This window comes from Triticum aestivum, chromosome 7B, assembly GCF_018294505.1.
Source record: "Triticum aestivum cultivar Chinese Spring chromosome 7B, IWGSC CS RefSeq v2.1, whole genome shotgun sequence".
NCBI lineage: Eukaryota > Viridiplantae > Streptophyta > Magnoliopsida > Poales > Poaceae > Triticum > Triticum aestivum.
Window position 1 is genome coordinate 719,372,519 of NC_057813.1, and position 25,716 is coordinate 719,398,234.

Here is a 25,716-nt window from a genome sequence, read left to right on the forward strand (position 1 = left end):
TCAGTCTGGTTTGGTTTTGGTGCCCCACCCACTGAACATGACAGTCATCAGCCTGCTCCTCCTCGTCTTTGTGTTGTCAGACACACTGAGCCTGATGATCAACACAATATGCTGCAGGGCAACCCCAGGTATTTCAGTTGGTATGGCCAAACAAACCGCAAATTCGTCACAATGCCAAACCAAACGAGCAGCAAGATGTCATGTAGCAAAATTTATGTAGATGTTTTGTATGGCTTGAAGATTTGACAGCTTTTCGTTAGAACAAAAGGTAACAACGTTTACTCGGGCTACCAGTTAGTACATAGGAATAATAATCACTCCCGAACATGGTGCAAGACTCCCCAACAGAGAAACACACTCACTCACTCCAGGATCAGGATACAGAGGGGTTAAACAGATATCAGGGGACTACAGAATCTGAGCAACATAGCATCCCACCAATTAAGATCTACTCCTTACAATCTGCAGGCGGCACTCGCTAATGATGGTGCTGAAGAGACCCTGTGTCTTGCCCGGCCAAAGAAGCCTCCATCGCTGCAGGAAAAGCAATATGCAAAAGGTAACGTCAGTTGGATGCTTGATAGCCTTGCGTGTTAAAAAATTACATCATCATTTCAGCTGTTCCAGAGAGCCCACCAAACAGCAGTAACCCCAAACCAAATATAACCGATGCTCCCACTCCTCTCATATTTTAGCCAAGTAATCATATCTTGAGCTGATACCCGGCAAAAGACCAGACAGAGATAGCAATGGGACAACAAAACAAAAGATAATCAGTTGTTTCAGTTTCCCAGAACAGGGGACATCTATAGGCCCATGTCTATGAAGTATTTGTTCTCTCGTTTGGATTTCCAACCGAATGTTTAGCTTCATAGTTTGACCAAATATGGGGTTTGGACTCCCATTACAGCGATGTATACATTTTGTGCGGTAAGTTCTGCTACCAGTGGAGATGCAAGTTTTACTTCTTTCAAGAGTTGGCAAATGTACATGAACATACAGAGATGCAAGTTTCTTTCAGTAGCTCCAACGACGGGGCACCAGGAGAAATAACCATCTTAAATACAGGTTCAAACAAGGCATGATGTGAAAGGAAGGAAAAGGAACATGACAATTAACTATTTATCCCCAGGCACTAAAAGGCACAAAGTCCTGAATAGTAACCAAAACAGTCACTACAGAACATTACATAAATGAATAAACTTCTCCCAGCTACACTGAAATGCTGCAGACTGCAGATTATCGAAGATTTCAATGCTACATAAGATGGGAAAGGGATTGGTTTACTCACTGTGAAGGGGGGCACCTAAGACGTTGATCACCTTACCAAAGCGCTTCGAGGTGAGCTGTGCCCACTCACAGATCCACGGTAAAGTTTCTTTGAGGCCGGTATTCCACGCAGAAAAATCACCTGACCGCCATACTGTGTCTCTGATCCTTGGTTCTATTATCAGCTGCTCAAGAACAGAAGCATTTCCCAAGATACAGAATGCCAGCTCAATCTGAGCCTTGTAACAACGAAACCCGCTCATGAAGACCGTCTTGAGATGATCATGGCGGCGCATATCCGCCACCTCACCGCTGGAGCAACCACTGGACATCTTACACATCATCTCCATTGGAAGCTTGTAGTCAAACTAATAAAAATACAGTTTTTTTACTTGAAGGTCCATATATATATTAATCTTTCTAAATAAATAAAATGACACTCACATGCAAGTGCAATGACTCCAGTCCGGGTGCAACATCCAAACAATTGGCCAGTTGAAGAACTCCATTATCACCATTTGGGTCGTTAGAGTTGACAATTAATTGACAAGTCATATGCCTCGAATGCAAAAACATTCCCTGTTGTCTTGTTGGCAGCTTCTGCAACTGAAACATGACCCAAACGAATAAGATGACGCTGACAGTAACACCAAGTTTGAAGAACTATGAGGTGAACAAAAAAAACAGAAAGACCAGCTAACCTGTGCATATTTTGATATGAAAGCTTGCAGATGTAACGCCTTCACTGGCAAAATGCTTGGAACTGCAGTGAATGCATGTGCCAGTGCTTTAGTGCCATTAAACTTCATTGTTGCCTTCTCTATTTTCGAGCAACCATTAAGCACTATAGGGATCACTCGCCCTTTGTACTCAAAATGAGCAAGATCAGTAGCATGAAACTCAACCATCTGGATGTCCATTCCGGCAATCAGCAAATGTTGAAGTTTATCGAGTTTGTGTGGTACGATTAAGTTGTGCACACCATAGCACCCGATGATCTCTAAGTCCTCAAGTCCTGAACATTTTGCTAGCAAGCCTGGAAAATCTCCTAATATCTTAACAAATTCCAGAACAAGCCTTGTGAGTATTGTAAAGCCAGATATTCCTGAGTTTGGCTTTATAGAAACACTGGCGAGAAATAAGGACTGCACAAATGAGCAACCTTGTGAATCTAAGGCCTCAAGAGGGAAGTGGTGAAATTCGAATGGCTGATAAATTTTCTTTAGATTAAAATGTATTATCTTTGCCTTTGATGAAGTGGCAAACCCAATCCACCTGTCAAGATGATCAGTGTACTCTTTGTGCATGCCGCACCTGACGCTGAACTTATTGATTCCTATCCCACTATGCTGTTGAATAACAGAATTTACAGTCTCAATGAACTTTGCTCGTTTCATTTTGGTAGTATCCTGACCAGCGAACTCGTCATCGGTGTCAGAATCCAGATCATTGGGAGTGGGACCATCAAAACATAGATCACAGTGGAATGTCCAGAGCATTCTCCAACTCCTTGAAACAATGCTTGTCCTCACGGCCTCTTTCAGTGGCAGCAGTGACATTATAACAGGTTGAACCTCCTGTAACAAGAAAGGAGCTGAATTTTTAGCCAGGTTGAATTTTTGATTAGAACTAACTGCCACCTGTAGACACAATGAGCTGAATGTGCATATATTTTGGAAGAGAAATCTGGTGCAAACTGCAATTTTTTGCTGTAGAGAAATCTGGTCCTTGATGATATTTCTAGGAAAGATTTTTTTTTTGCGGTATAAAAAAAAAGTTAAGCAAGATGACCTAAAACATCGAGCCCCCACTTAAAAAACAATAATCATGAAGTGGGTAATAGCTGAAGCCCCCAGGCAATAACTCAAACAGAAGACCAAATATATTTTTGCCGCAGGGGTTCAGATCCGTGGAGAACACAGCAGGCATCACACCAAAGATCAATTATTTCAGCAAACACTTTATTTCCCTTGCTGTAATGGAAGGGGGGAAACAGAGGAACTGAACTGAACTGACGGAATGGAAGTTACCGCGGGAAGGTCCTCCATCCGGAAGGACGGCGGGTCGGCGGCGCCGTGGTGGTGCTCCAGCCTGGTGAGCTTGCCCGCTGCCGCCGCTGTCTCTTCCATGGGCTGCTGCAGGGAGGGAGGATCCATGGGTTAATGGCGAAACAGGAACTCCGCATCCGGCATCGGTGGATCTGTCAGAAACACCTACGGAGAAGGAGAGGGAGGGTATGATACCGCAGCTTACCTTCTGATCTACTAGTAGTGAAAAACAACCATTACAACGTGGATCTACATGACATATCACTGCATACATACCCCCATCGCGAGGTGCTCGCCGGACCAGCAGAAGACGACCCGTCACAAGTCACAACCCTAACTGGCCCGCCCTGACCCAATTCAGGCCCTTTTGGGCCTAGATCTGGGCTTGCGGGGTGTCGCCGGCCACTGCCCACCCGAAGCGCCATCCAGGCCGTGCCGAAGCGTCATCAGCCGAGCCACACCTCCACCAAGCCCACCTGCCCAAGCCGGCGGCAACGGCAAGAGGGAGGGGGTCCACGGAGGTCGGAGAGGTGGGGCAGAGAGGGCCGCCCCGGTCGCCTCGCTCGGGGAGGCGAAGCGCGGGGTACGATGGGGGAGCGGGGCCAATACGAGGGGATGTCTGATTCCAAATGGCGGCAGTTGCAGAGTCCCAAAAGCCAAGTCATTTTTCAAGGAAGACATAATCATATTGCTGACAACATGGAGCCAGGGATAAATCAAGATATGACTCGTACATTATTTAAACATCTATTTAAAAATATTAACTGGTCAATATTACAACTTACCAAAGTCTGTATTATAGACACTCGTGCATGTTAAATATACCGCATACACACTCTATTCAGTCGCATCTAAATTGGTCGGTCTTGATATCTATCAAGTTACTTAATTGATACACTATAAAACACTACCCGGTTCTCTTGATATTTAGGAATACAATAAGAAAGGATACATACAAATACAATATAATCATTAAATGTGTAGTTTATTTTTGAAATATTTTGATAATATTGAATTGCTCAAATCTATGATGAAATCCATTCTAACAAAAAAATAATCTTAAGCATGCATTCTTTTTTTGCAAAATGACGCATTTCACATAGCACTAGAAATGTATTACTAATGATAAATAGTAGAAATGGATGCATTTTATAGTATTATATGAGTTTGTTTACATTCTTAATGTTAATAGTTACCTAAAAGTACTAATAACATAGTATGTCAAAAGCAATCTACATTTGATGATGAGATAGTTAGGAAATAGAAAAATTCGGTATAAACAGACAATTACATATTACTAGACTGGTGAAAGTGTGAATGACGACATAAACGATAAGTTTTTGTCATACCCTCCAATTTTATCACCATCGTCTGGTTGCTGTTTCACGAGACATTTCGCAAAGACTCAACAGGCAAAAACGAAATTTAATGTATTAATCTTTAATTTAATGTGCTCTATAAACCATATCTGATGTAGGTGCAATTATAAATGTTCGTAAATTATGAGTTACCTTTCTTTATTCTGGATTTTATATACGGGCTGTCTCATTTCTCATCTATTGTTGTCAGTTTATTCCTAGTATTGATCTCTGGAGGCCTTTCCTAGGCAAAAGTTATCCCAATTATTTTGTAAACTATTTGATTTCTCCGCTCACGAGAGATTCCTCACTGGTTGAACCTATAAAATCACACTATGAAATGTACTTGATCACTCCGATGAACTAGCAGAAAGTCTTTAAGAGAGTTAGGATTGCCTCAAAGATGTTCAGCAACGTCATGAAAATTTAATTGTGCAGTTTTTTAAATTTCATGATTTTGAGTATGTAAAATCTTTTTTAAATTACATGAAAATTAGAAAACATGTGCATTTTTAATCACATAAAAGTTTCTAAGCGCATTAATAGTTTTCTTAATTGCATGAAACACTTTATAAAATCAGATTAAAAAATTCAAAAAGTGATGGACACATTTTGTTAATTTCATGAATGTTTTTTGAGATGTGTAATTAGTTTTTTTATACATGAACACTTTTTAAAAGTACATGAAACATTTTTTTAGAAGTACATGAGATATTTGAGACATGCCTATTTTTTTACGGATGCCTATTTTCTTTGTAACACACAAATGTTTTGTACTTATGCTATTATTAACTAAATTATATAGATAAATATATATTTTGGAGTTTTCTTAAAAAAAATACGGAGTACTTTTTTGTGGGTCGCACCCGACATCCGGCCCAACTGACTCGGCGACGCGCGCTAAACGGTCGCTAAGAGCGCGGTATAGACGCGCACGCCTCTGCCAGCGGCGCACGCGGGCTAGCTGCTCCACGGAGGCGGCGCGCTCACCTCCGGTGCCGCTCCTCCGTCCGGCGCTCAAAGTAGCTGCATAGCCACTACTAGGGCGCTCAACGTCCCTGCATCGCCACGCCTCTGCAGTGCCGCTCCGCCCTTCAGCGATCAACCTCGCTGCGTCGCCACACCTCCGACGCCGCTCCATCGTCCGGCGGGCGGCGTGCTCAGCTCCTCGTTCGTCCGAAGTCGCACCCACTAGCCCTCGCAGCTTCCAGGTTTTCTCCGTCCCCAGCTCCAAGCACAGCGCACGACCTAAAAAGCTGCAGCCTACAGGTAATTCATATACTACCTGCAAAAAAAAAGGTAATTCCTGTACAATTCTATCGAAACTGACAATAATAATTCTATCGTTATCACACATATGTCACTTAAGTTGATGTTGGCTATCTCACCTGGCTTTTTCAGATTTAGAGGAACTTGCAAATACTTACATTTCAATCTGTATTGACTATTCAATAGTCCTTCTGAATTATTTTCTTGTGTGGGATTGCAGGTTGAAGCTGTAGTTGTGCCAAATTCTACATTGGCATTATTAAAAGGTATTAGTGGGGGGCATGATCCAAGCTCTTGTAATCAGGCCTTCAACCACTCTCTGGTAATCAGTACTTCCTCCGTCCGGAAATACTCGTCATTAAAATGTAAGAAAGTGGATGTATCTAGACGTATTTTAGTTCTAGATACATCTTTTTTTTATCCATTTTAATGGCAAGTATTTTTGGACGGAGGGAGTACCTGGCAATTTCCATTCACCATGCCTATGAAACATCAGATTCTGATCAATTTAAAAAGTTAATTCCATTTGTTAAGTATGCCCTACATTTTAGTGACGCCGTTGTCAATCCACCTACTGCCTGGCACCACCGACCACTTGTCCATAGCCGCCACCCACGCGAAGCTCCTGAAGATCGGCAATGCCTCCGCTGTCTCTTCTTGCTACCACATCATCGCTGCTTACTGCCGATGCGGTGCAACAGCCCGTGCCCATTGCCTGTTTGACAGAATGGACGTTGTCTCCTGGATGGCCCTCGTATCCGGGTACTCTAGCACTGGCCAACCCTGCCTGGCTGTTTCCCTCCCCCGTGACATGTCTCACAGCGGCGTGCCACCGAATGCCTTCAACTTCTCGACTGCCATCAGCAGGTGTGCATGCCTTGCTGATGCTGGACTTGGGTGGAAAGTGCATGCCCGTGCTGAGGTCGAGGACTATGCATCTGACGCCATCGCCACCGCGCTCATTGACATGTATGGCAAGACCGGAGATGTGGAGGGTGCACGTGCATTGTTTGATGGAATGGCTGCTCCAGCGAAGAATATGGTGTCCTGGGGCTCGGTACTGTTTTGTATACGTACAGAATGCACTTGGGCGCGAGGTCATCCAACTTTTTGTCGAGTTCAGAACCAAAAGCAACTCCATGGCGCCCAACCACTTGATGTTGTCAAGCGTTGTGAATGCATGTGCAGGTGGGCCTCAAGATGGCAATGCGGACGAAACCAATCGGGTTTTGCTTGCCCAAACCCATCCGCAAGAGAAAATCGCAAACCCGTCCCCATCCCCATCGCCATGCATGGAGCTAGTTTTTTGCCCGTCCCCAAAACTCGTCGGGTTTTCTAAACCCACGGGGAACCCGTCCCTGCAAGCAGTGAACGAAAACAACATCATTTGAAAAAAAGGAGCATACTACAGCAACAAAAAATCAACATATTTAAGCAACATACATAGTAGTACATTTCATAGGCAGCAACATAAAATAAATAGTAGCAACAATGAATATCATTTCAGTAGCAACATAGTATATTTTCAGCAGCAAAAAGAGCATATTTCAGTAGCAAAACAACAAATTTTAGCAGCAAAAAAATGTATTTTGCCGGGTATTGTCGGGTTTCGGATTCGGGGACTACCGAAACGGGTGTAAACCCACGAAACATACAGGGTTGTACAATATGCCTAGCAACAGCCCTGCAGGATGAAAAGACGTCCATCCCCGTCCCTTAATAGGGTAAGAATCCGCGGGGATGCAAGTTTCGGGGCCCCATTGCCATCTTGAGGCGGGCTGGCTTGGAGCTGGCAAGTCTGTGCATGGAACAGTCCTTTGGTTTGGGCATGGATGCAATGGCGTGATTGTTGAGGATTTGGTTGACATGTATTCCAAGTATGGATTCTACAAGTACTCAGGAAAGTTGTTCAACAGGATTAAAGCAGCCGTCGGTTTTCTGCTATCCCTCCATCATCGTAGCAGCAGCAAAGTACGGTTTTGGGAGGTGCGTACTCACTTTTTTCAATGAGATGATCGATCGAGTTGTGCAACCAAACAGTGTTACACTGCTTGGCGTCATGCACGTTTGCAGCCATTCAGATCTTGTTGACACCGGCCTCCATCTCCTCTACTCCATGCAGAGCAAATATGGCGTCAGTCCATGAGCCAGTTATGACCCACAAGTATAGGGGATCAATCTAGTCCTTTCAATAAGTAAGAGTGTCAAACCCAACAAGGAGCAGAAGAAAATGACAAGCGGTTTTCGGTAAGGTAATTTCTGCAAGCACTGAATTAAGTGATAACAGATAGTTTGATAGAAAAATATTTCGTAACAAGTAACAAGTAATAGCAGTAACCAAGTGCAGCAAGGTGGCCCAATCCTTTTTATAGCAAACGACAAACCGGAAGGGTTTCTTATAATATGTAAAACACTCTTGAGGACACACGAGAATTTCGTCAAGTCACTTTCATCATGTTTGTTTGATTCGCGTTCGCTACTTTGATAATTTGATATGTGGGTGGACCAGTGCTTGGATGTTGTTCTTACTTGAACAAACCTCCCACTTATGATTAACCCCTCTCGCAAGCATCCGCAATTACGAAAGGAAAATGAAGATAAATCTAACCATAGCATGAAACATATAGATCCAAATCAGCCCCTTATGAAATAGCGCATAAACTAGGGTTTAAGTTTCTGTCACTCTAGCAACCCATCATCTAATTACTACTCCACAATGCATTCCCTTAGGCCCAAAGATGGTGAAGTGTCATGTAGTCGACGTTCACATAACACCACTAAAGGGATCAACAACATACATATTATCAAAATATCGAATGAATGCCAAATTCACATGATTACTTATGACAAGACTTCTCCCATGTCCTAAAGAACAAAAGTAACTACTCACAAATCATCGTCATGCTCATGATCAGAGGATATTAAATAGCATATTGGATCTGAACACATAATCTTCCATCAAGTAAACCATCTAGCATCAACTCTAAGATGTAATCAACACTACTAGAAACCCACAATTACCAATCTGAGGATTTGAGACAAAAATTGAATACAAGAGATGAACTAGGGTTTGAGATGAGATGGTGTTGTTGAAGATGTTGATGAAGATTGGTCCTTCCAGGATGAGAGGGTTGTTGGTGATGACGAAGGCTTCGATTTCCCCCTCCCGGAAGGAAGTGTCCCCGGCAGATTCTCTCTGCCGGAGAGCAAAAGTGCTCCTGCTCAAGTTCCGCCTCCTAGCGGCGATGCCTCGTCTTGAAAGTTCTCCCTTCATTTTTTAGGGTAAAAGACCTTATATACGAAAAGATGGGGGCCAGAAGTGGGCCAGGGGCCCCACATAGTACCTGGATGCGCCAAGGGGATGGCGTGCCCAGGTGCTATGTGGGCACCTGACGGCTCCCCTCTGGTACATTTTCCTTCCAATATTTTTAATATATTTCAAAATAATTCTCCCTGAAATTTCAGCTCATTTGGAGTTGTGCAGAATAGGTATCTCTGTTGTAGCTTTTTCAGGCCTTGAATTCCATCTATCGGCATTCTCCCTCCTTGTGTAAACCTTGCATATTAAGAGAGAAAAGGCATTAGAATTACTTCATAAAGTGTTATAACAACCCATAATGGCATAAATATCAATATAAAAACATGATGAAAAATGAACATATCACCAGCCAGTACATATGTGCAGTTGACATGCTCAGCCGAGCAGGACGGCTTGAGGAGGCATTTGAGCTGGCCAACGAGGCGCAGGTCGAACATCGTGACGCCCTCATGCTGTAGAGCTCATTGATGTCAGCTTGCCGGACACACAAGCACTTAGATCTAGCCGCCAGGGCGGGCCACAGAGTGTCATAGTTCAACCGGGATGTAGCAGGTGCACCGGTAGTGGTGTCAAATGCATACATTTCAGCCGGCCAGGCTGACAATGCTTTTGCTGAATGGTCGAACATGGGGCGACAAGGCATACCCTGTGTGCAGTTGGATTGAGATAAAGGACATACCCTGTGTGCAGGTGATGTGATGAAGTAGCTTGATAAGTTAAGAGGGTAAGATGCAGGAGAAGGGTTACAAGGGGTGGACTAGGTAGTAACAGAGTCTTTGATGATCCTGAAGACAATGGATAGGACATGAAAGGTGAGATGGTTGGAGTGCACATTGAGTTGTTGGCATTGGGGTTTGGTTTGCTGGTTATTTCTAAGGGGATGATCATCAAGGTGATGAAGAACCAGAGGATGTGCTGTGACTGCCATGACGCCTTCAAGCTTATAAGTGGCATTTTGGAGCGCGGGTTTGTTTTGAGGGATTTGAATAGGTTCAATGCGGCTAGGCAGGTGACACATGCATCTCTTTCGGAGACATCGAGCAATGCCTGTCGCCGGCAGGTGAAGCCACCGGCGGATACTACACATGACGTCTATTGCGGAGACGTCAAGTCATGTCTGCTACCGGCAGATGCCGCATGATGACTCCGACAGAGGTGTCATGTTTAACCTGTTGCTGCTGGATTGAAGGTGGTGCAATAGTGACGGGGGGTAGGCGGTATGGGACGTCTTTGTCTTTCTGGTGTCCTCTCCAGAGGTATCCGATTATCGAGGAGTCAGAAGCCAGATAATGAATGATGGTACAGACGGCTTCAACGACGAATTTATGCACTTCGGTCAGGCTATTCCGACGCACACCTGTGTCATGTCCTTGCTGAAGGTGGTGGATTCAAGCATGGCTGTAGGGATGAGAATCTGGAGTTCAACCTTGTATTGGACTCGTCATCATCAACGCACGTGCGATGATTCCTTCTTGAAGGCGTAGTCTCGGAGTTGTATATTTTTTGTTTTGATTTCGTCTTGTATCATAGGGTTAGTGTCTATCTGGTGGAGATATTGTCACGAGACATGCAACCTCTTGTTTTCTATTCGCTTTATTTCAGGGTCGATGTTGTTTGGCTGCTGGATTTTGCATCCGTAATAATATATGGCTGTATGCATCGATGCAGAGGCCAGGGGTTATCCTCCTTTTCGAGAGAAAACTCTTGAATTGCCAATTCAAATATATTTTTTTTCTTGAAATAAACGGGAATAATTCTGACAATAAGTAACACATATCTTAGCATCACATGAGATTCCAAAGAAGGAGGAAAATGACAAAACCACCGATCAAGAGGCCTCGCCACCACCATATGTCCAAAAACATACAACTATTGTTCATCCACCTGTTTAGAGGTAGGGCGAGAATATTTCCATAATATCATCATTGTTCATTAATAAATAGGGTCTAGCATATTAGTTCCATATCCAAAATTCAAAAGGGAGTGCTGGCAGGGGAAACAAGACCTAATGTAGGTGTGGTTTATGCTAAATTTTATTCCTCTTAACGGGTAGGAGCGCGTGATTGGAACCGAAGCGGAAGCAAGCCGAGATAGTAAGGGTAAGGCTGAAAAGAGCCGGCAACAGTAGTGGAGCCCCAAAAATGTCATGTAATCTTTGAAATGGGTACACTATTTAGGCAAGTCACGCCAATTATTTTAGAGATATTCTGCTATAGATATCGTGTACACTCTGTAATCATCTATTTTTGGTTTGGGGGGGGGGGGGGGGGGGGGGTCACGGTCTTGAACTTAACAATATCTACCAAGTTACTTGATTCATACACACAAAAGACTCTACCAAATTCTCTAGATATTTAGGAATACATGGGAAAAGATACAAACAAATGAAGTAGCCAACGAAGGCATAAATTTATTTGTGGGATATTGTGATAATATTGAATTGCTTAAATCTATGATGAAATCCATTTAATGAAATATTTTCTTAAGCGCTCAAAACTTTTCTTTGTGCGAAAAAAGCACATTTCACATACCACTAGAAATGTATTGTAATGATAAACATTATAAATGGATGCATTTTTATAATAATACATATAATTTGTTTCACATTCTTAATGATGCTAGTTATACCTAAAAATAATATTAATATAGTATGTCAAAAGATTTATCGTCAAAATGGAAAAAAATGATGAGAAAAATAGCTACGAAGTATAAAAGTTGAATATAAATAGACGATGACATTTCATCGTCAAAAGGACTAAAATTTATGCAGAACCGCAACATAGGCGCAGCTCAACTTGACGATGTTGGTAGGCCCGTTCGCCGCGAACGCGCGCTCCAGCGGCGGCGCGACGGCGCCCTGGACCAGCTCACGTGCAGCCACCCCGTCCGTGGTGTCTCCGTCGTGCCTGCTGGGAATGTGTTGTGGCTTCCCAGAGAAGCCCGGCGGTGGCGAGCACACGATGGACAGCGACATGTTCAGCGCCGAAAGACTCGGAACCTCCTCCCCGCCGCGGGCTTCCTCCCGAATCCTCTTCTTCCCCGACGCTTGCGCGGCCGCCTTGTCCGCAAGCATAGACTTCATCATGTTGTGGATAGGAAGAGATATACCTTCCTCGTCGTTGGCTTCCTCCAAACCCCTTTTCTCCCCGCACAAATATGGACAGGAAGAGATTTCCCAAAAATAAGCGTGATGCCGGAGACAAGACGAAGCTGCTCAGCCTGACATCGACTCTGGGCACCTGCTGGTCACCACAAGCTGGGTCCCCCCCCCCCCCCCGCTGAAGACGGCAAAGGCGATGCCCACCCAGCAAGTGTGCTTTCAGTAGTTACTTTCCTCATGTCTTCTGACATGGGTTGCCAAACAGATTTGTAGCCATTTTCTTTTTAACTTTGTTCTTTCTGTCGAACTACCCTTCTCAGTGGGTTGATGCTGTTTGTGTTGTGTCGGTTTCATTGTTGAAATGGAACCGGGGAGAGGCCTCCCTGTTCTTCTAAAAGATACAAGCATGCATAAATATACTAGAGGTCTGTCTATTTATCTAACTACACGAATAAAATGGCACTCACATCCAATTGTAGAGTCTCCAGTTGGGGTGCAACATCCAAACAGTAGGCCAGTTGAAGAACACCATTGTCGGAATTTGGTAGGTTAATAGACATGACAGTTAATTGACAAGTCATATGCCTCAAATGTATAAACATGTGATATGGACTTGGTGTCAGCTTCTGCAACTGGAAATATGCAAAGACAAAATGAATGACATTAGAGCCCACTTTTTATAACTATGAGGTAAAAAACAAGAATAGATAAATAGACACCAGGGGTAACCTGTTCATAAGCAGATATACAAGCTTGCACATTTAGCATCTTCGCTCACAAAATGATTGGAACCATGGTGGATACATGGGCCAGTCCATTTCTGCCTTCAAACATTATTGTAGCCTTCTCTAACTTCGAGCGACAATTAAAATACTATAGGATTATCTTTTCCTTTGTACTCAAAATGAGCAAGAGCAGCACCATGAGACTCAATCGTCTCGACATCCATCTTCTTAACTAGCAAATGCTGAAGTTTATCAAGTTGGTGCGGTATGCTTAAATTGCTTACACGAGAGCACTTGATCATCTCTAAGTCCTCAAGTGCCAGACAGTTTGCTAAAAAGCCTGAAAAGTCTCCAAATATCTAAACATATTCTAGAACAAGCCTTCTGAGTACTGTAAAGCTTTATATTCCCGAGTGTGGCTTTGCAGAAACGCCGTTGAGAACCAAGGATCGCACAAATGAGCTACCTTGAGTGCCTAAGGCCTCAAGCGGGAAGTGGTGAAATTCAAATGGATCATCAATTATTACCATAGCAAAAGCTATTATATTTGCCTTCGATGTAGCAGCAAACTCAATCCACCTGTCAAGATTATCAGAGTCCTCTTTATGCAGGCCATACCTGATGCTGAACTTCTTAATTCCTATCCCACTGTGTTCTTGAATAACCCAATTTATAGTCTCAATGAACTCTGCTTGTTTTATTTAGTAATACCCTTGAACTCATCATTGGTGTCACAATTCGGATCAGTGAGGCCATCGAAACATAGATTGAAGTGGAATCTCCATAGCAATCTCCAACTTGTGGAAACAATACGTGACCTAACAACCTCTTACAGTGGCAGCAGTGAAATTATAATAGGTTGAACCTCCTGTGACAAAAATGGATGAATTTTTAGGCTTATTGAATTTGACTAGAACTAACTGCCATTGGTAGGCATAATGAGCTAAATGTGCATTTATTTGAATGAGAAATGTAAGCAGACGCAAACATTTTTTTTTTGCGGTTGTTATTGTACTAGGTTTTTTATGATCTTTTCTAGCAATTTGATATGATATCACACATAAAAACCGGTTATGCAAGATGTCGTAAACATTCGTGTCACTAACAAAATAACACGAAGTGATGTTAGAAAACATTTTAGTAAGTACTTAATTTCCTTTTATGTAATTTCTAAAAAAAAGACCATGGTGGAATGGAAGTTGCCGCAGGAAGTTCCTCCATCCGAAATGATGACGGTGAGCTGCGCGCGTCAGCGACACAGTGGTGGCGCTCGGATCTGGCCAGCTTGCCCGCTGTTGCCTCTTCCATGGGCTGCTGCATGGATGAAGAAACCATAAGTTAATGGAGAAAGGGATTTTGAAAGCCAAATAAGAGTTTCTTATGGTCGAAATCAAATGGTAACATGTTTTTATTAATCTCAAAAGCTTACAAATAAGATTTAGCAGTATGTTTGCATGCCATGTTTTTGGTCAACATTGATCTATCTAGCGGAAACACCTACGAGGAAGGATAAGGTAGATGATGATTGTGTTGCTTACTTGTGTGTCTAGAGGGGGAGGAGGAGGAGGAGCTACTTCGTCTTCTCCGGATCTGGCCATCGCAACCCACCCCGCCGTCGGAAGATTGGACGAGTTTAGTCTGGTTTCCCTTTTATGGGGATATTTGATCTTTTGCTACACACATCTTTGCTCGCACATTGATTACTTGCCCTTTTTTACCCGATTTGAGTCAATTTTTGAGTTTACACTAGAAAGTGAATGACCAAAATGTCCCTAGTGCCCACTCGCGAATTCCTCCTCTTCCCTTTGCAGGTTAATTCAGTATATTATCCATGTTTTGGATCCGGTCATCAGCGTCCTTTTTTTTATCTGAATTTTCTTCCAGGGAGAAGGGTGGTCTGTTCATCCTTTGCTTTGGATCTTGCTTGCAGCAACCAAACAAAAAATGTGTTTTGCTCATATTTGTTGGATCACGTGTTTACTTTTTCATTACCGTTCGTCGACCAAACACTTTCTATCTTCCTCTGTTGGTGATGTGCATCCACAACCCTCCTCCTGACCATCTTCCTGGTAATGTTGGTGCGGTGAATAGGCCATATCCAACTTTTGGCAAAATTTTGTTCACTTGGGTTGGGTGGCATTCCGCCCACAAAAACCCGTAAATTCATGCCCGCGTGACCGCTACAGTGAAAACAGGCCTTCTTCACCCCTGAAACACGCTAAAAAACCATGTTCACTTGAGGTCAGGCACCATGGTGTGCTTGGGCGAGCAAATGAGTGCCAGCCAAGTAAAACGACATGCAGCAAATTCTGTGTACATGTAAATGAATGCAGACTTGGCGCAGACTTTTGACTCAAGATGATTTGGCGCAGACTTTGAAGACACATTTCATTTTTAACCCGGAAATAGTTCTACTTCTTTCACAAGAGTCGGCAAATGTAAATGAACGCAGAGTTGTCGTTCAAGCTTTCTTTAAGAGAAAAGATCATATGGTCCTGCTTTATAGAGCGCATACTGGGAAAGTTACAGCTGACAGAATAACAGCATTCATCCAAACAGATAAACAGCCTGAAGAACACATAGAAAACAACGCCAGCCAACATTAACTTTGAAAAGACATGACAAGATCGTTTTGTAGTACACAGAAGGGCAAATGACATAGGCTTACTCACTCTGAAGGGCCGTCTAAGACGGTGATCGCCTTACCAAAGTGCTCCGAGGTGAGTCGTGCCCACTTGCGAACCCTTGGTAGAAATTTTCAACGCCGCTGATAGTTTGATGGTACACAGAAATAGCCTTACTCACTCTGAAGGGGCGTCTAAGACAGTGATTGCCTTACCAAAGCGTTCCGAAGCAAGCTGTGCCCACTCGCGAACCCCGGGTAAAAATCTTCTTTCAACAGCGAAATTCTTCAGATCAGCATAACTGCATATTGCGGCCGCGACCCTTGGTTGTAATTCCATGTGGTCAAGAACACGAGCATTTTCCAGGATACAACATGCCAGTTCGGCCTGAGCCTTGTAGCACCGGAACCCGCTGATGTGGACAGTCTTAAGATGACCATGGTGATGCATGTGGGGGCCTTCCTCCTCCGCCACCTCAGCAGGCGCTGAAGCCTTGAAGTATGAATATATCATCTGCATTTGAAAGTTAGCAGTTAGTCGGTCAGAAACCGTCCGGGCACATGTCTTTCGTGGAAACCATCTGTTTATCTACCAATACCAGTTAATAACATGGCACTCACATCCAAGTGCAACGTCTGCAGTAGGGGTGCAACATTCAGACAGTGGACCAGTTGAAGAACTCCATTATCGGAATTTGGTTTCTTAAGAGACAAGACAGTTAACCCACAAGTCATGTGTCTCAAATGCATAAACATGCCACACGGTCTTGGTGCCAGCTTCTGCAACTGAGTCATGACAAGGACAAATAAGATGACATTAAAATCCAGTTTCTAAAACTACAAGGTAAGAAAACAAGAATATGTAAATATAGACCAGGTAACCTGTTCATAAGCAGATATTTGAGCTTGCACATTTAGCACCTTCACTCTCAAAATGATTGGAACTGCAGTGAATGCACGGGCCAATCCATTGCTGCCTTCAAACATTATTGTAGCCATCTCTAGCTTTGAGCGACCATGAAGTACTATAGGGATCTCTTTTCCTTTGTACTTAAGATGAGCAAGATCGGCAGCATGAGACTCAACCGTCTCGACATCCATTCTGTCAATTAGCAAATGTTGAAGTTTATCAAGTTGGTGCGGTATGCTTAAATTGGTTACACCGGAGCACTCAATCAGCTCTAGGTCCTCGAGTGCTGAACAGTTTGCTAAAAATCCTGAAAAGTCTCTGAATATCTCAACAAATTCCAGAACAAGCCTTCTGAGTAGTGTGAAGCCAAATATGCCTGGGTGTGGCTTTATAGAAACATCAGCGAGATACAAGGACTGCACACAAGAGCTGCCTTGAACAACTAAGGCCTCAAGAGGGAACTGGTGAACTTCTCTGGATGGCGAATCAATTTTCTTCAGGTCAAAATCTACAATCTTCGCCTTTGATGAAGCGGCAAAGCCAATCCACCTGTCAAGATGATAAAATTCCTCCTTGTGCAGGCCACACCTGATGCTGAACTTGTTGATTCCCACCCTGCTATGCCGTTGAATAACACAATTCACAGCCTCAATGAACTTATCTTGTTTCATTTTCAACTTAGCCTGTGATGTTTTGACATATTCATCAACGGCGGCCTCCTCATCAGATTCCAAAGGGGGCACAGAAGGGTCATCATCCAGTTCATTGGGACCATAAAAACACAGATTACAGTGGAATGTCCAGAGCATTTTCCAACTTGTTGAAACAATGCTGGTCCTCACAGCCTCTTTAAGTGGGAGCAGTGAGATTATAACAGGTAGAATCTCCTGCGACAAGGGCCTGGACTGTTAAACTGGTGACGAGCCGAATAGGCACAAGTTTACTGAAAATCAAATTGCACAATGCTGAAAGTGTATACATTGGAAAGTGAGAAATCTGACCAGTCGCAAATCGCATCTTTTTGGAGAGTTTCTATTGGGTGTTTTACTATTCTATTTGTAACAATCTTGCACGTACTCCCGGATGCTGTTACAGCTGTGTAGAGGCAATGTCTGTAGGAATGTTATAGGATAGTTGTGTCAGCCTGTCTGGCTCCTAGAGAGAATGGACAGTTTTCAGTCCATTCTGCTCTAAAGACAGAGAACTAATTTCCCCTTCAAATTTAGAAGGAACGCAAAACTACAAACAAGATATAGGTTTTCGATTTCGGTAGTTACGAGGAAAACTATTTTGACGGATGGCATGGAAACCATGTTTCCCGGTTCCCCTGGAACTAGTGATCATCTGTATGTGCGCACTGTCCTGTAGCCAAGTAACTGTGAGTCAGATAGTGTTCAGTTGGGTTCTGTTGCTCTTTTCTACTAGTACTACTTATCAGTCATGCACATGCTAGTTCTTGCGCCGTTCACTGTTTCGGAATGCAAGGAAAGGTGAAACAGGACTACATTCAGCAGAAGTGATTCACCAATTTTCCTTTCTCTAACAACTCCGGTGCCCTGTTTCGCCTACTAAGCAGCTTCAGCAAGAAAACCCTACACACAAAGCCTCACTTTCAACAAAAGAACTTGAAGTGGACAACAATCGAAGGCCCCTGCAGGCAGCAGAACACAAATTTTCTTCGCCCCGGAGGTGCAGATCCATGGAGAACACCACACCACAGGCTACGTCTTAAGTGAAGAAGGAGGAGGCGGCGGGAGGGGAGTTACCGCGGGAAGGTCCTCCATCCGGAAGGACGGCTCGTCGCCGGCGCCGTGGTGGCAGTGCTCCAGGCTGCTCACCTTGCTCGCCGACGACCCTTCCGCCGTGGGCTGCAGCTGCAGGGAAGGAGGGGAGCGGGGAAACCAAAGGGTCAGGAGCACCCAGGGGAGAGGAGAGGGTGGAGGATGAAGAATGGGGGTGCTGCTTACCTGCTGAGGAGGAGGAGGAGCGGCTATTGCTGCTGCTTCTGCAAGATCGGTGGAGCTCGGTCTGCTTTCCTTTTTGGTGCCAACGGAACGCTCAGTGGCCAAGTGCCAAGTCCCAGGCTCCCAGCAATCTAAAGGGCGTTGGAACGAGTACCTTCTTTTTTTCCCTTCCTCCTTTCCCCCACCTCATCACATAATCCATTTCAGATCCAGTCAAAAATCGATTTCGGCAGCACAAACTGCAAATCATACTTGCGCCTTTTTCAAGATATAATCACTCCGTCCGCAAACATATCAATTTTCTCCGGGAGTGGCAGCTAGCCACGCTCACCACGTGGAAACTCCAACCCCTTCATAACCCCATTATTCATTTCTGCAACTAACACCAAAACAGCAAGTATACAAAAGGGACTTTTAATTCTAAATGATGAAACCAGGCATGCTAATTTGAGCTAGCTAGGGTATCATTGATGAAAAGACTAGGTACAGTAGTACATTACACGGACAAAAACCCCGTATCATGATGATGATTAAGCGTTTTCGCGCGGTAAAAATGGACGTCCCTCGAAACCATCACATTTCCAGTCCAACACACCTCTAGTGAGAGCTAAGCAGGCGATGAGAATACAAGACGGCGGCCTACAGCTCGTCCTTGTCGTACTGCTCATGCTCCGGCTCCTCCGCCTTGCCCGACTCCTCCTCCACCTCGGGCTCCTCCACCTCCTCTTCCTCCTCCACGGCCGCGTCCGGGCTCAGGTCCAGGCTCTTTTGCACCGACCGGTAGATGCTGGAGGCGAAGTCCTTGGGGTCAGGCAGGTTGAACCCGCTCTCCATCAGCGCCGTCTGGTACACCAGCCTCGCCGTCTGCTTCAGGCCCTCGCCCTGCAAACACACACAGACATCATCAAGTTAGCAAATCATCAGGCACCGTCGCCGCCTGCGGCATTCAGAGAGCAAAAATTGCGGTATACAGGGAAGACTGTACTACTTACATCGCTGTCCTGGGCGACCTTGTCGCGGAGCTCCTTGATGATGGGGTGCCTGGGGTTGATCTCCAGGACCCTCTTGCCGCGCATGTAGGCCTGCTTGCTCGCGTCCGACAGGGTCTGCGCCTGCATGATCTTCTCCATGTTGGAGCTCCACCCGTACTTGGAGGTGACCACCACACAGGGGGTGTTGTGCAGCCGGTTGCTGATCTTCACCGAGTCGATGCCCTCCGTGTCCAGGGCCTTCTTCCACCAGTCAGTCAGCTCCTTGAACGACTCCTTGAGGTCCTTGAGCTTCGAGTCCTTGCCCAGCTTCAGGCCCTCCTTGGACACGTTCTGGAACTTCTTGTCCTCGTAGTCCATGAGGTATTGCATCAGGTACTCGTCCACAGGGTCGGTGAAGTAGATAACCTGCAAGAAGAAATGGGGTTGCTATGTTACTTCACAAGCTTCATACAGATTACCATTTAAACCTGCTGCAAATGCCAAGCCTAGCACAAAGTATCCTGCTCCTGACACTCCAACAGGGGTGTGGAAGTTTATCCAGGACTTAACAGGTGTTAAGTTACTCTCTGGCAGAATTGGAATTGACATTACTGGTAACTAGATACTGAAATTCAATCTGTGCGTTCAACTCAGAATTTGCGTCCTAAATCTCCTAAAGTGCTGTATGGCAACATAATATGTGTTGTGATCTTCAGTAAAAACTGGTTTCTGAATACACTGGATAGATGAAATCATCATGTGAATTTGATTTCTTTCAAAAGTGCATATGTGAGTAAGCGGGACAAATAGCAAGTGCAGTGGTAACACAGTTGCATAGGTACTACTAAACCTGACTGGAATGAAAAGGGGACATCACAGTAACATACCTCGTAGTTTTTCTTGGTTAGCTGCTCGAGGAATGGAGATTTCTCTAGCTGCTCCTTGCTGCTTCCTGTAAGGTAGAAGATGTCCTTCTGCCCTGACTTCATCCTTGAAATATACTCATCAAGGGAGACAAGTTTGCCATCTGACTTGGAACTGAAACAGACAAAGAAAAGCAGATCAATTCTGTGCCACAGAGTATAGAACTACAGCATGAATAATACTGGAATACAGAATGCAGGACAAACCTCTCAAATCTCAGAAGCTTCGCAAGACGGTTCCTGTTTGTTGCATCTTCAATGATTCCAAGCTTGACTGATTTGCCAAACTCGTTCCAGAACTTGGCATACTGGCCCTTCTTCTCCTCCATTGCACTCTTCTCATCATCTGCTTACAGGACACAATCTATAAGGACTATCGTCATCAATTATAGCAAGTGACTTAAACTTACCAGAAACCCTAGTTACCTGTCTTTTCTTTGTTGCTGTACTCATCAGGATCCTCCTCAGCAAGTTTCCTAATCATGTCAAGAGCCTTGCGGATCAGTTTCTTCTTGATGGTCTTCAGACTGCTATGTTGTTGAAGCATTTCTCGGGATACATTGAGGGGCAAGGTGTCTGAGTCAACAATACCCTGGAGAGAGAAATAGCAAGTGATAAGTTAATCTGTGCAAGTCGAGCATCACAAAGAAAAAAATCTGTAGAAACCAATATGCAGTACCATCAAAAAGCTGAGGTACTTCGGAAGAAGATCATCGAATTCATCAGAGATGAAAACCCTTCTAACATACAACTTGAGGTTTGACTTGTTAGCATTGTAGTAGCTCTCGTACAGATCATGTGGAGCCTTCGGGGGAACAAAGAGCAAAGCTTTGAACTCAACATCTCCCTCAGCACTGAAGTGGCTCCAAGTCATAGGCTTGTCATCACCAAAGTCCTACAGAAAAAGACAAGTTAGAAGGCGTTCCTTATTTTCTTCTACATGTCACGTCACAAAGCTTGGCATTTTCTCCTATAAATTACAATCATAACCACGGTATGTACCTTGGCTAGTGAGTGGTAAAACTTTGCATACTCTTCTTCAGTAACCTCCTTGGGGTTACGAAGCCACACGGCCTTCATATCATTCAGAAGCTCCCATTCAGTAGTCGTCTCCTTCACAGTCTTTGTCTTTGGCTTCTTCTCTTCATCATCTTCTGTCTCTTCTTCCTCTGTTGTCTCTGTGGCTAAACAATAATGGATAATGCGTTAGTGACTGCACGCACACAAGACAATATGATCTAGAAAGAATGGATAACATTGCGCGTAAAACTTACTTGATTCCTCTTCTTCACTTGATTCCTCATCAGCTGGCACTTCGACATCGACCTCCTTGGTTGCCCACAAGTAAATGGGGAAGTTGATGAACTCAGAGTACTTCTTCACCAAGTCCTGCAAAAACAGCAACTGTATTAAACAAACTATTAACATAAAAAATGCTTCAAAGTGGCAAATTTGTTTTGTCATATAATGTTTCAAATACAACTATTGGACAGAAAGACCTATGGATGGCTACCTTCAGGTATAATTCAGGTCCACTGGGTCTAAGTAGAAATACAGCAAGAATTTAACAAAAGTAAACTGCACTAACAACAAGAAGACATGATAATATGGTGATACCTTCAGCTTGCCTTCTTCCAAGTACTCCTTAGCCTCATCACGGAGATGCAGTTTGATCTCAGTTCCACGGCCCAGGGGTTCATTCCATGTATCCTCAGAAATAGCGAATGATCCATCAGCTTTGGACTCCCACACATACCTATCAGAGAGGAATACAATGTCACAACAGCAACAAGAAAATGGCATAGAGAAAGGCAAGGAATGAACCAAAAGGACAAGGCAGCGGCACTGTGCCAAAGGCATGGGCATTGGTCAGTGTCTTACTGTTTGTCATCATTGTGCTTGCTGACCACCTCAACATAGTCAGCAACCAAGTATACTGAGTAGAAACCAACACCAAACTGCCCAATGAGATTGAGGTCACCTCCAGTCTGCATCTTTTCCACGAAAGCTGCAAAAGGTGCAAGCAATTAATGTTATTTACGGGCACATTTCAAAGTTACATATATGTTGGACGGTATTTGGTGCAATATTCCACACCAACAAATAAATAAATAATGCTGAATTTGCACTTGAAGTTTCAAATATTTTAGAGCAGAGCAATCGGTAGAAAACAACAGTACCTGAAGTTCCAGACTTGGCAATGGTTCCAAGGTTCTTAATCAGATCTTCCTTGGTCATACCAACACCCCTATCCCGAATAGAGAGAATCTTGTTCTCCTTATCCAACTTAATCTGCATGTGGACAACGAAATGCCTTACCAACCAATTCAAAAAGGAATGACGTGGCAATCAGGAAAGGCTATCAGCTCTGCAGTTCACCATACCTGGATTTCAAGCTTAGCAGTGTCACCCTCGCCCAAAGCCTCCTTATCAGTGAGGGTAAGGAACCTAATCTTATCCAAAGCCTACAAACATAAAGGCACCACCCTTTAGTTCCCATCATCCACAATGCAATCTAAATACAGGGGGTCAGAATCAAATGCAATAATACATACATCAGATGCATTGGAAATGAGCTCCCTCAGGAAGATGTCCTTGTTGCTGTAGAGTGAGTTGATGATGATGTCCATGAGCCTGGAGACCTCGGCCTGGAACTCAAACTTCTCGGCCGAGTTCCTGAGGGTCTTCCTCGAGATCGACTCGGACTCCCTTCGCACATCAAAGTCATGATATCAGCACAGAATGTCAACGGCATGAAATTGGAACCATCAGCGTTGGTCAGGCATTAGTGCGCACCTCTGGACAACCTCGGAGTCGGTGGACAAGCCATGGGGGACGGCCCCAAGCTTCTCCTCTACCTTGGGAAAGTCGCCCACCTCGTCGCTGCTCTCCTCGGCATTGACTTGGAGCTTCTTAGCTGCAGGCACATCGAGGATCAGGCAAACAACTCGAATATGGAGTACTGATGTACAGCAGATAGGTACAGGTGTTTGAATTCACTAAGAGTGTGGTAGAGAACTAGATCAGTAGCAAGCAGCACTAGGTTTCCGCTAAGTAAACGCTAGATTGGTGCACAAATCTAGCGAGTTACTGGACTAAACCCTATTTAAACCCCACGACTTAATTAGCAGCATAATTTGGCTGAAAATTTAATAACACACGACGGATCTAAGAACGAAGTAAGCCAGTAATGCCGAACACGGAACAAACCCCTGCGGCCCTGCCACCACACCAGATCGGGGTGGCCGCGAGCCCGCATCGGGACAGAGCCAGTAATTCAGATGCGAGATCTACAGCGGAAACTGGACTAAAATTTACCACCATAGATGGCGCCCGGTGGCACTAGCCTCTACACGAACGGATCAAACAACCGGAACAAATTCCATCTGGACTTCCTACTGGGAATTAAGCGGGATTCAAGCATCAGATGGGAGCGCCGCCGCGAAAATCAAGCGGCCACGCGGGCTGCAGAACTGATAAGCCACCTCCTGCGGCCAAATCTACGCGCGCTGCCTCGAACCCAACAGATCACGAGCTACCACCTAAATTCGCCGGCCAGCGGCACAAATCACCCGAAAAAAACAGGAGGGAAGAGAGCTATAGCGGCGGCGGCGAGGGAGGGGGAGGGGGGCTTGCCTGGATCGGGGAGCGTGGTGAGGAGGAGGACGAGGAGGAGCGCGCAGGAGAGCGCCCACTTGCGCATCGTCGCCGGCCGCCGCTTCACTCTGCAACCAAAACTGGGTGAGCTCGTCGTCGCCTTCGTCTTGGCTTCGGGGCCGGCGAGATGCGCGACCCATTTAAACGGGCGAGGAGGAGACCCCGCACGCCCGGTCCGCGCGGGCGGGATGGCGCCACGCGGACGGGCGGACGGCCGCGATGTGGCTCCGGCCACGCGGCGGGCCGTCAGTGGTTGGCGCGGGGGAGCTCGACGTGGAGCGCGTGCCCCGGCCGTCCGTCGGGGCGAGCTGGAGGATCGGACGGGCGGGGGTCTCGTGTGGGTGTTGAAGGGGGCGGACACGTGGCGGGGCGGGATTGGTGCGGGACGGGTCGTCGACGTCGACGACACGCGATGCGCTAGAAAGTTCGCCGCGGCTCAGTGGAGTGGATATCATTCGTTCGCGGGGTGGACTCGTGGTGGGCCAAGGGCCGTGATGGGTGCGTTTGGGCTGGCCTGGTCAGTCAACTGGGTGTTGACTCGTCGCCGTGGGATGGACGTCAGAGTTAAAGTTACTGGGCTTTCGGGCTGGCTGGGCCATTAGCACCGGCTCAGCCCAACGAGAAGCACAACTCCTCCAGTGATACGATCCTCAAATAAAAAAAAACACGTCCAGTGATACTGACAGAGAGCTAGAGAATGGCGATAGAGCGGACGAGCTCGCCCGCTCCCGCTATGCGTGCCAATGGGACAGTGACGCGTTTGTACGTGTAATGAATGCGACCATAGAGAGTAGAACGGATGCGCAACGCCCAACAGTAGTATACGGTGACGGAGCCGTCTGATCTGACGCGCATTGATGGTACACAAGTCATATGTTTCGTTGGTGAAAACAAAGACACTGACCAAGATAAATATTAGCCATGTCTTCCCTGCTAAATGCCTGAATTGGAATCCATCGTTTGTACTAACTGGTAGAACTCATCCGGAAGTATGGCGGTGATCACAAAAATAAAGCAGCGGGGCTACAAAACAAAACAAAAAATCCTTCATGTGAGATACATAAAAAAACGCTGGAAATTCAGAGTTCGGCATTCGAAAAAGTGGAAGAATTCAGGGGGAAAATTTCATAAAAGATACAACAACAACAACAACAACAACAACAAAGTCTTTAGTCCCAAACAAGTTGGGGTAGGCTAGAGGTGAAACCCATAAGATCTCGCAACCAACTCATGGCTCTGGCACATAGATAGCAAGCTTCCACGCACCCCTGTCCATAGCTAGCTCTTTGTCGATACTCCAATCCTTCAGGTCTCTCTTAACGGACTCCTCCCATGTCAAATTCGGTCGACCCCGCCCTCTCTTGACATTCTCCGCACGCTTTAGCCGTCCGCATTGCCCATAAAAGATACAAAAACATTACAAATACAATTCATGAAAAAAGAAGACAAAAGAATCTGTGCACATTTATATATGTAACAACAAACAGAAAAAATCGACCGTTGCTATTTTCAGCTTTGTGCGAGTGGTATTTGACGGGATTTAGCCTTAACCATATCAGTGAGAGGTGGCGTGAACTGGA

The 25,716-nt window shown here is 45.0% G+C and overlaps 3 protein-coding genes and 2 pseudogenes across 4 annotated transcripts; 1 reads left to right on the forward strand and 4 right to left on the reverse strand.

Annotated features, from left to right (window-relative positions):
• Positions 1–241: 241 nt before the first annotated feature.
• On the reverse strand, positions 242–3,667 carry LOC123155742 (putative F-box/LRR-repeat protein At5g54820). Of its 2 annotated transcripts, none has more exons than XM_044573886.1 (6): positions 3,523–3,667; positions 3,300–3,404; positions 1,971–2,846; positions 1,714–1,875; positions 1,292–1,637; positions 242–534 (listed from the first exon to the last, which is right to left on the reverse strand). In XM_044573886.1, the coding sequence occupies exons 1-6, from the start codon at positions 3,589–3,591 to the stop codon at positions 479–481; spliced, it is 1,614 nt and encodes a 537-aa protein (XP_044429821.1). In that variant the 5' UTR covers positions 3,592–3,667; the 3' UTR covers positions 242–478. The 2 variants fall into 2 exon arrangements, with proteins under 2 accessions (XP_044429821.1, XP_044429822.1); XM_044573887.1 differs by having other exon boundaries at positions 3,300–3,401; positions 3,523–3,631.
• Positions 3,668–6,479: 2,812 nt separating this feature from the next.
• On the forward strand, positions 6,480–10,404 carry LOC123158610 (pentatricopeptide repeat-containing protein At4g15720-like; annotated as a pseudogene).
• Positions 10,405–12,527: 2,123 nt separating this feature from the next.
• On the reverse strand, positions 12,528–14,408 carry LOC123158611 (uncharacterized; annotated as a pseudogene).
• Positions 14,409–15,670: 1,262 nt separating this feature from the next.
• On the reverse strand, positions 15,671–18,787 carry LOC123158612 (uncharacterized). Its single transcript, XM_044576531.1, has 5 exons — positions 18,740–18,787; positions 18,388–18,657; positions 16,594–17,508; positions 16,333–16,497; positions 15,671–16,225 (listed from the first exon to the last, which is right to left on the reverse strand). Exons 1-5 carry the CDS (start codon positions 18,785–18,787, stop codon positions 15,890–15,892), a joined length of 1,734 nt encoding a protein of 577 aa, XP_044432466.1. The 3' UTR covers positions 15,671–15,889.
• Positions 18,788–18,936: 149 nt separating this feature from the next.
• Positions 18,937–24,339, reverse strand: LOC123160040 (endoplasmin homolog). Its single transcript, XM_044577866.1, has 15 exons — positions 24,116–24,339; positions 23,276–23,396; positions 23,035–23,188; positions 22,864–22,944; positions 22,660–22,771; positions 22,361–22,487; positions 22,097–22,235; positions 21,754–21,868; positions 21,482–21,663; positions 21,159–21,374; positions 20,906–21,071; positions 20,687–20,825; positions 20,444–20,594; positions 19,578–19,982; positions 18,937–19,467 (listed from the first exon to the last, which is right to left on the reverse strand). Exons 1-15 carry the CDS (start codon positions 24,180–24,182, stop codon positions 19,225–19,227), a joined length of 2,418 nt encoding a protein of 805 aa, XP_044433801.1. The 5' UTR covers positions 24,183–24,339; the 3' UTR covers positions 18,937–19,224.
• Between the last annotated feature and the right edge of the window lie 1,377 nt (positions 24,340–25,716).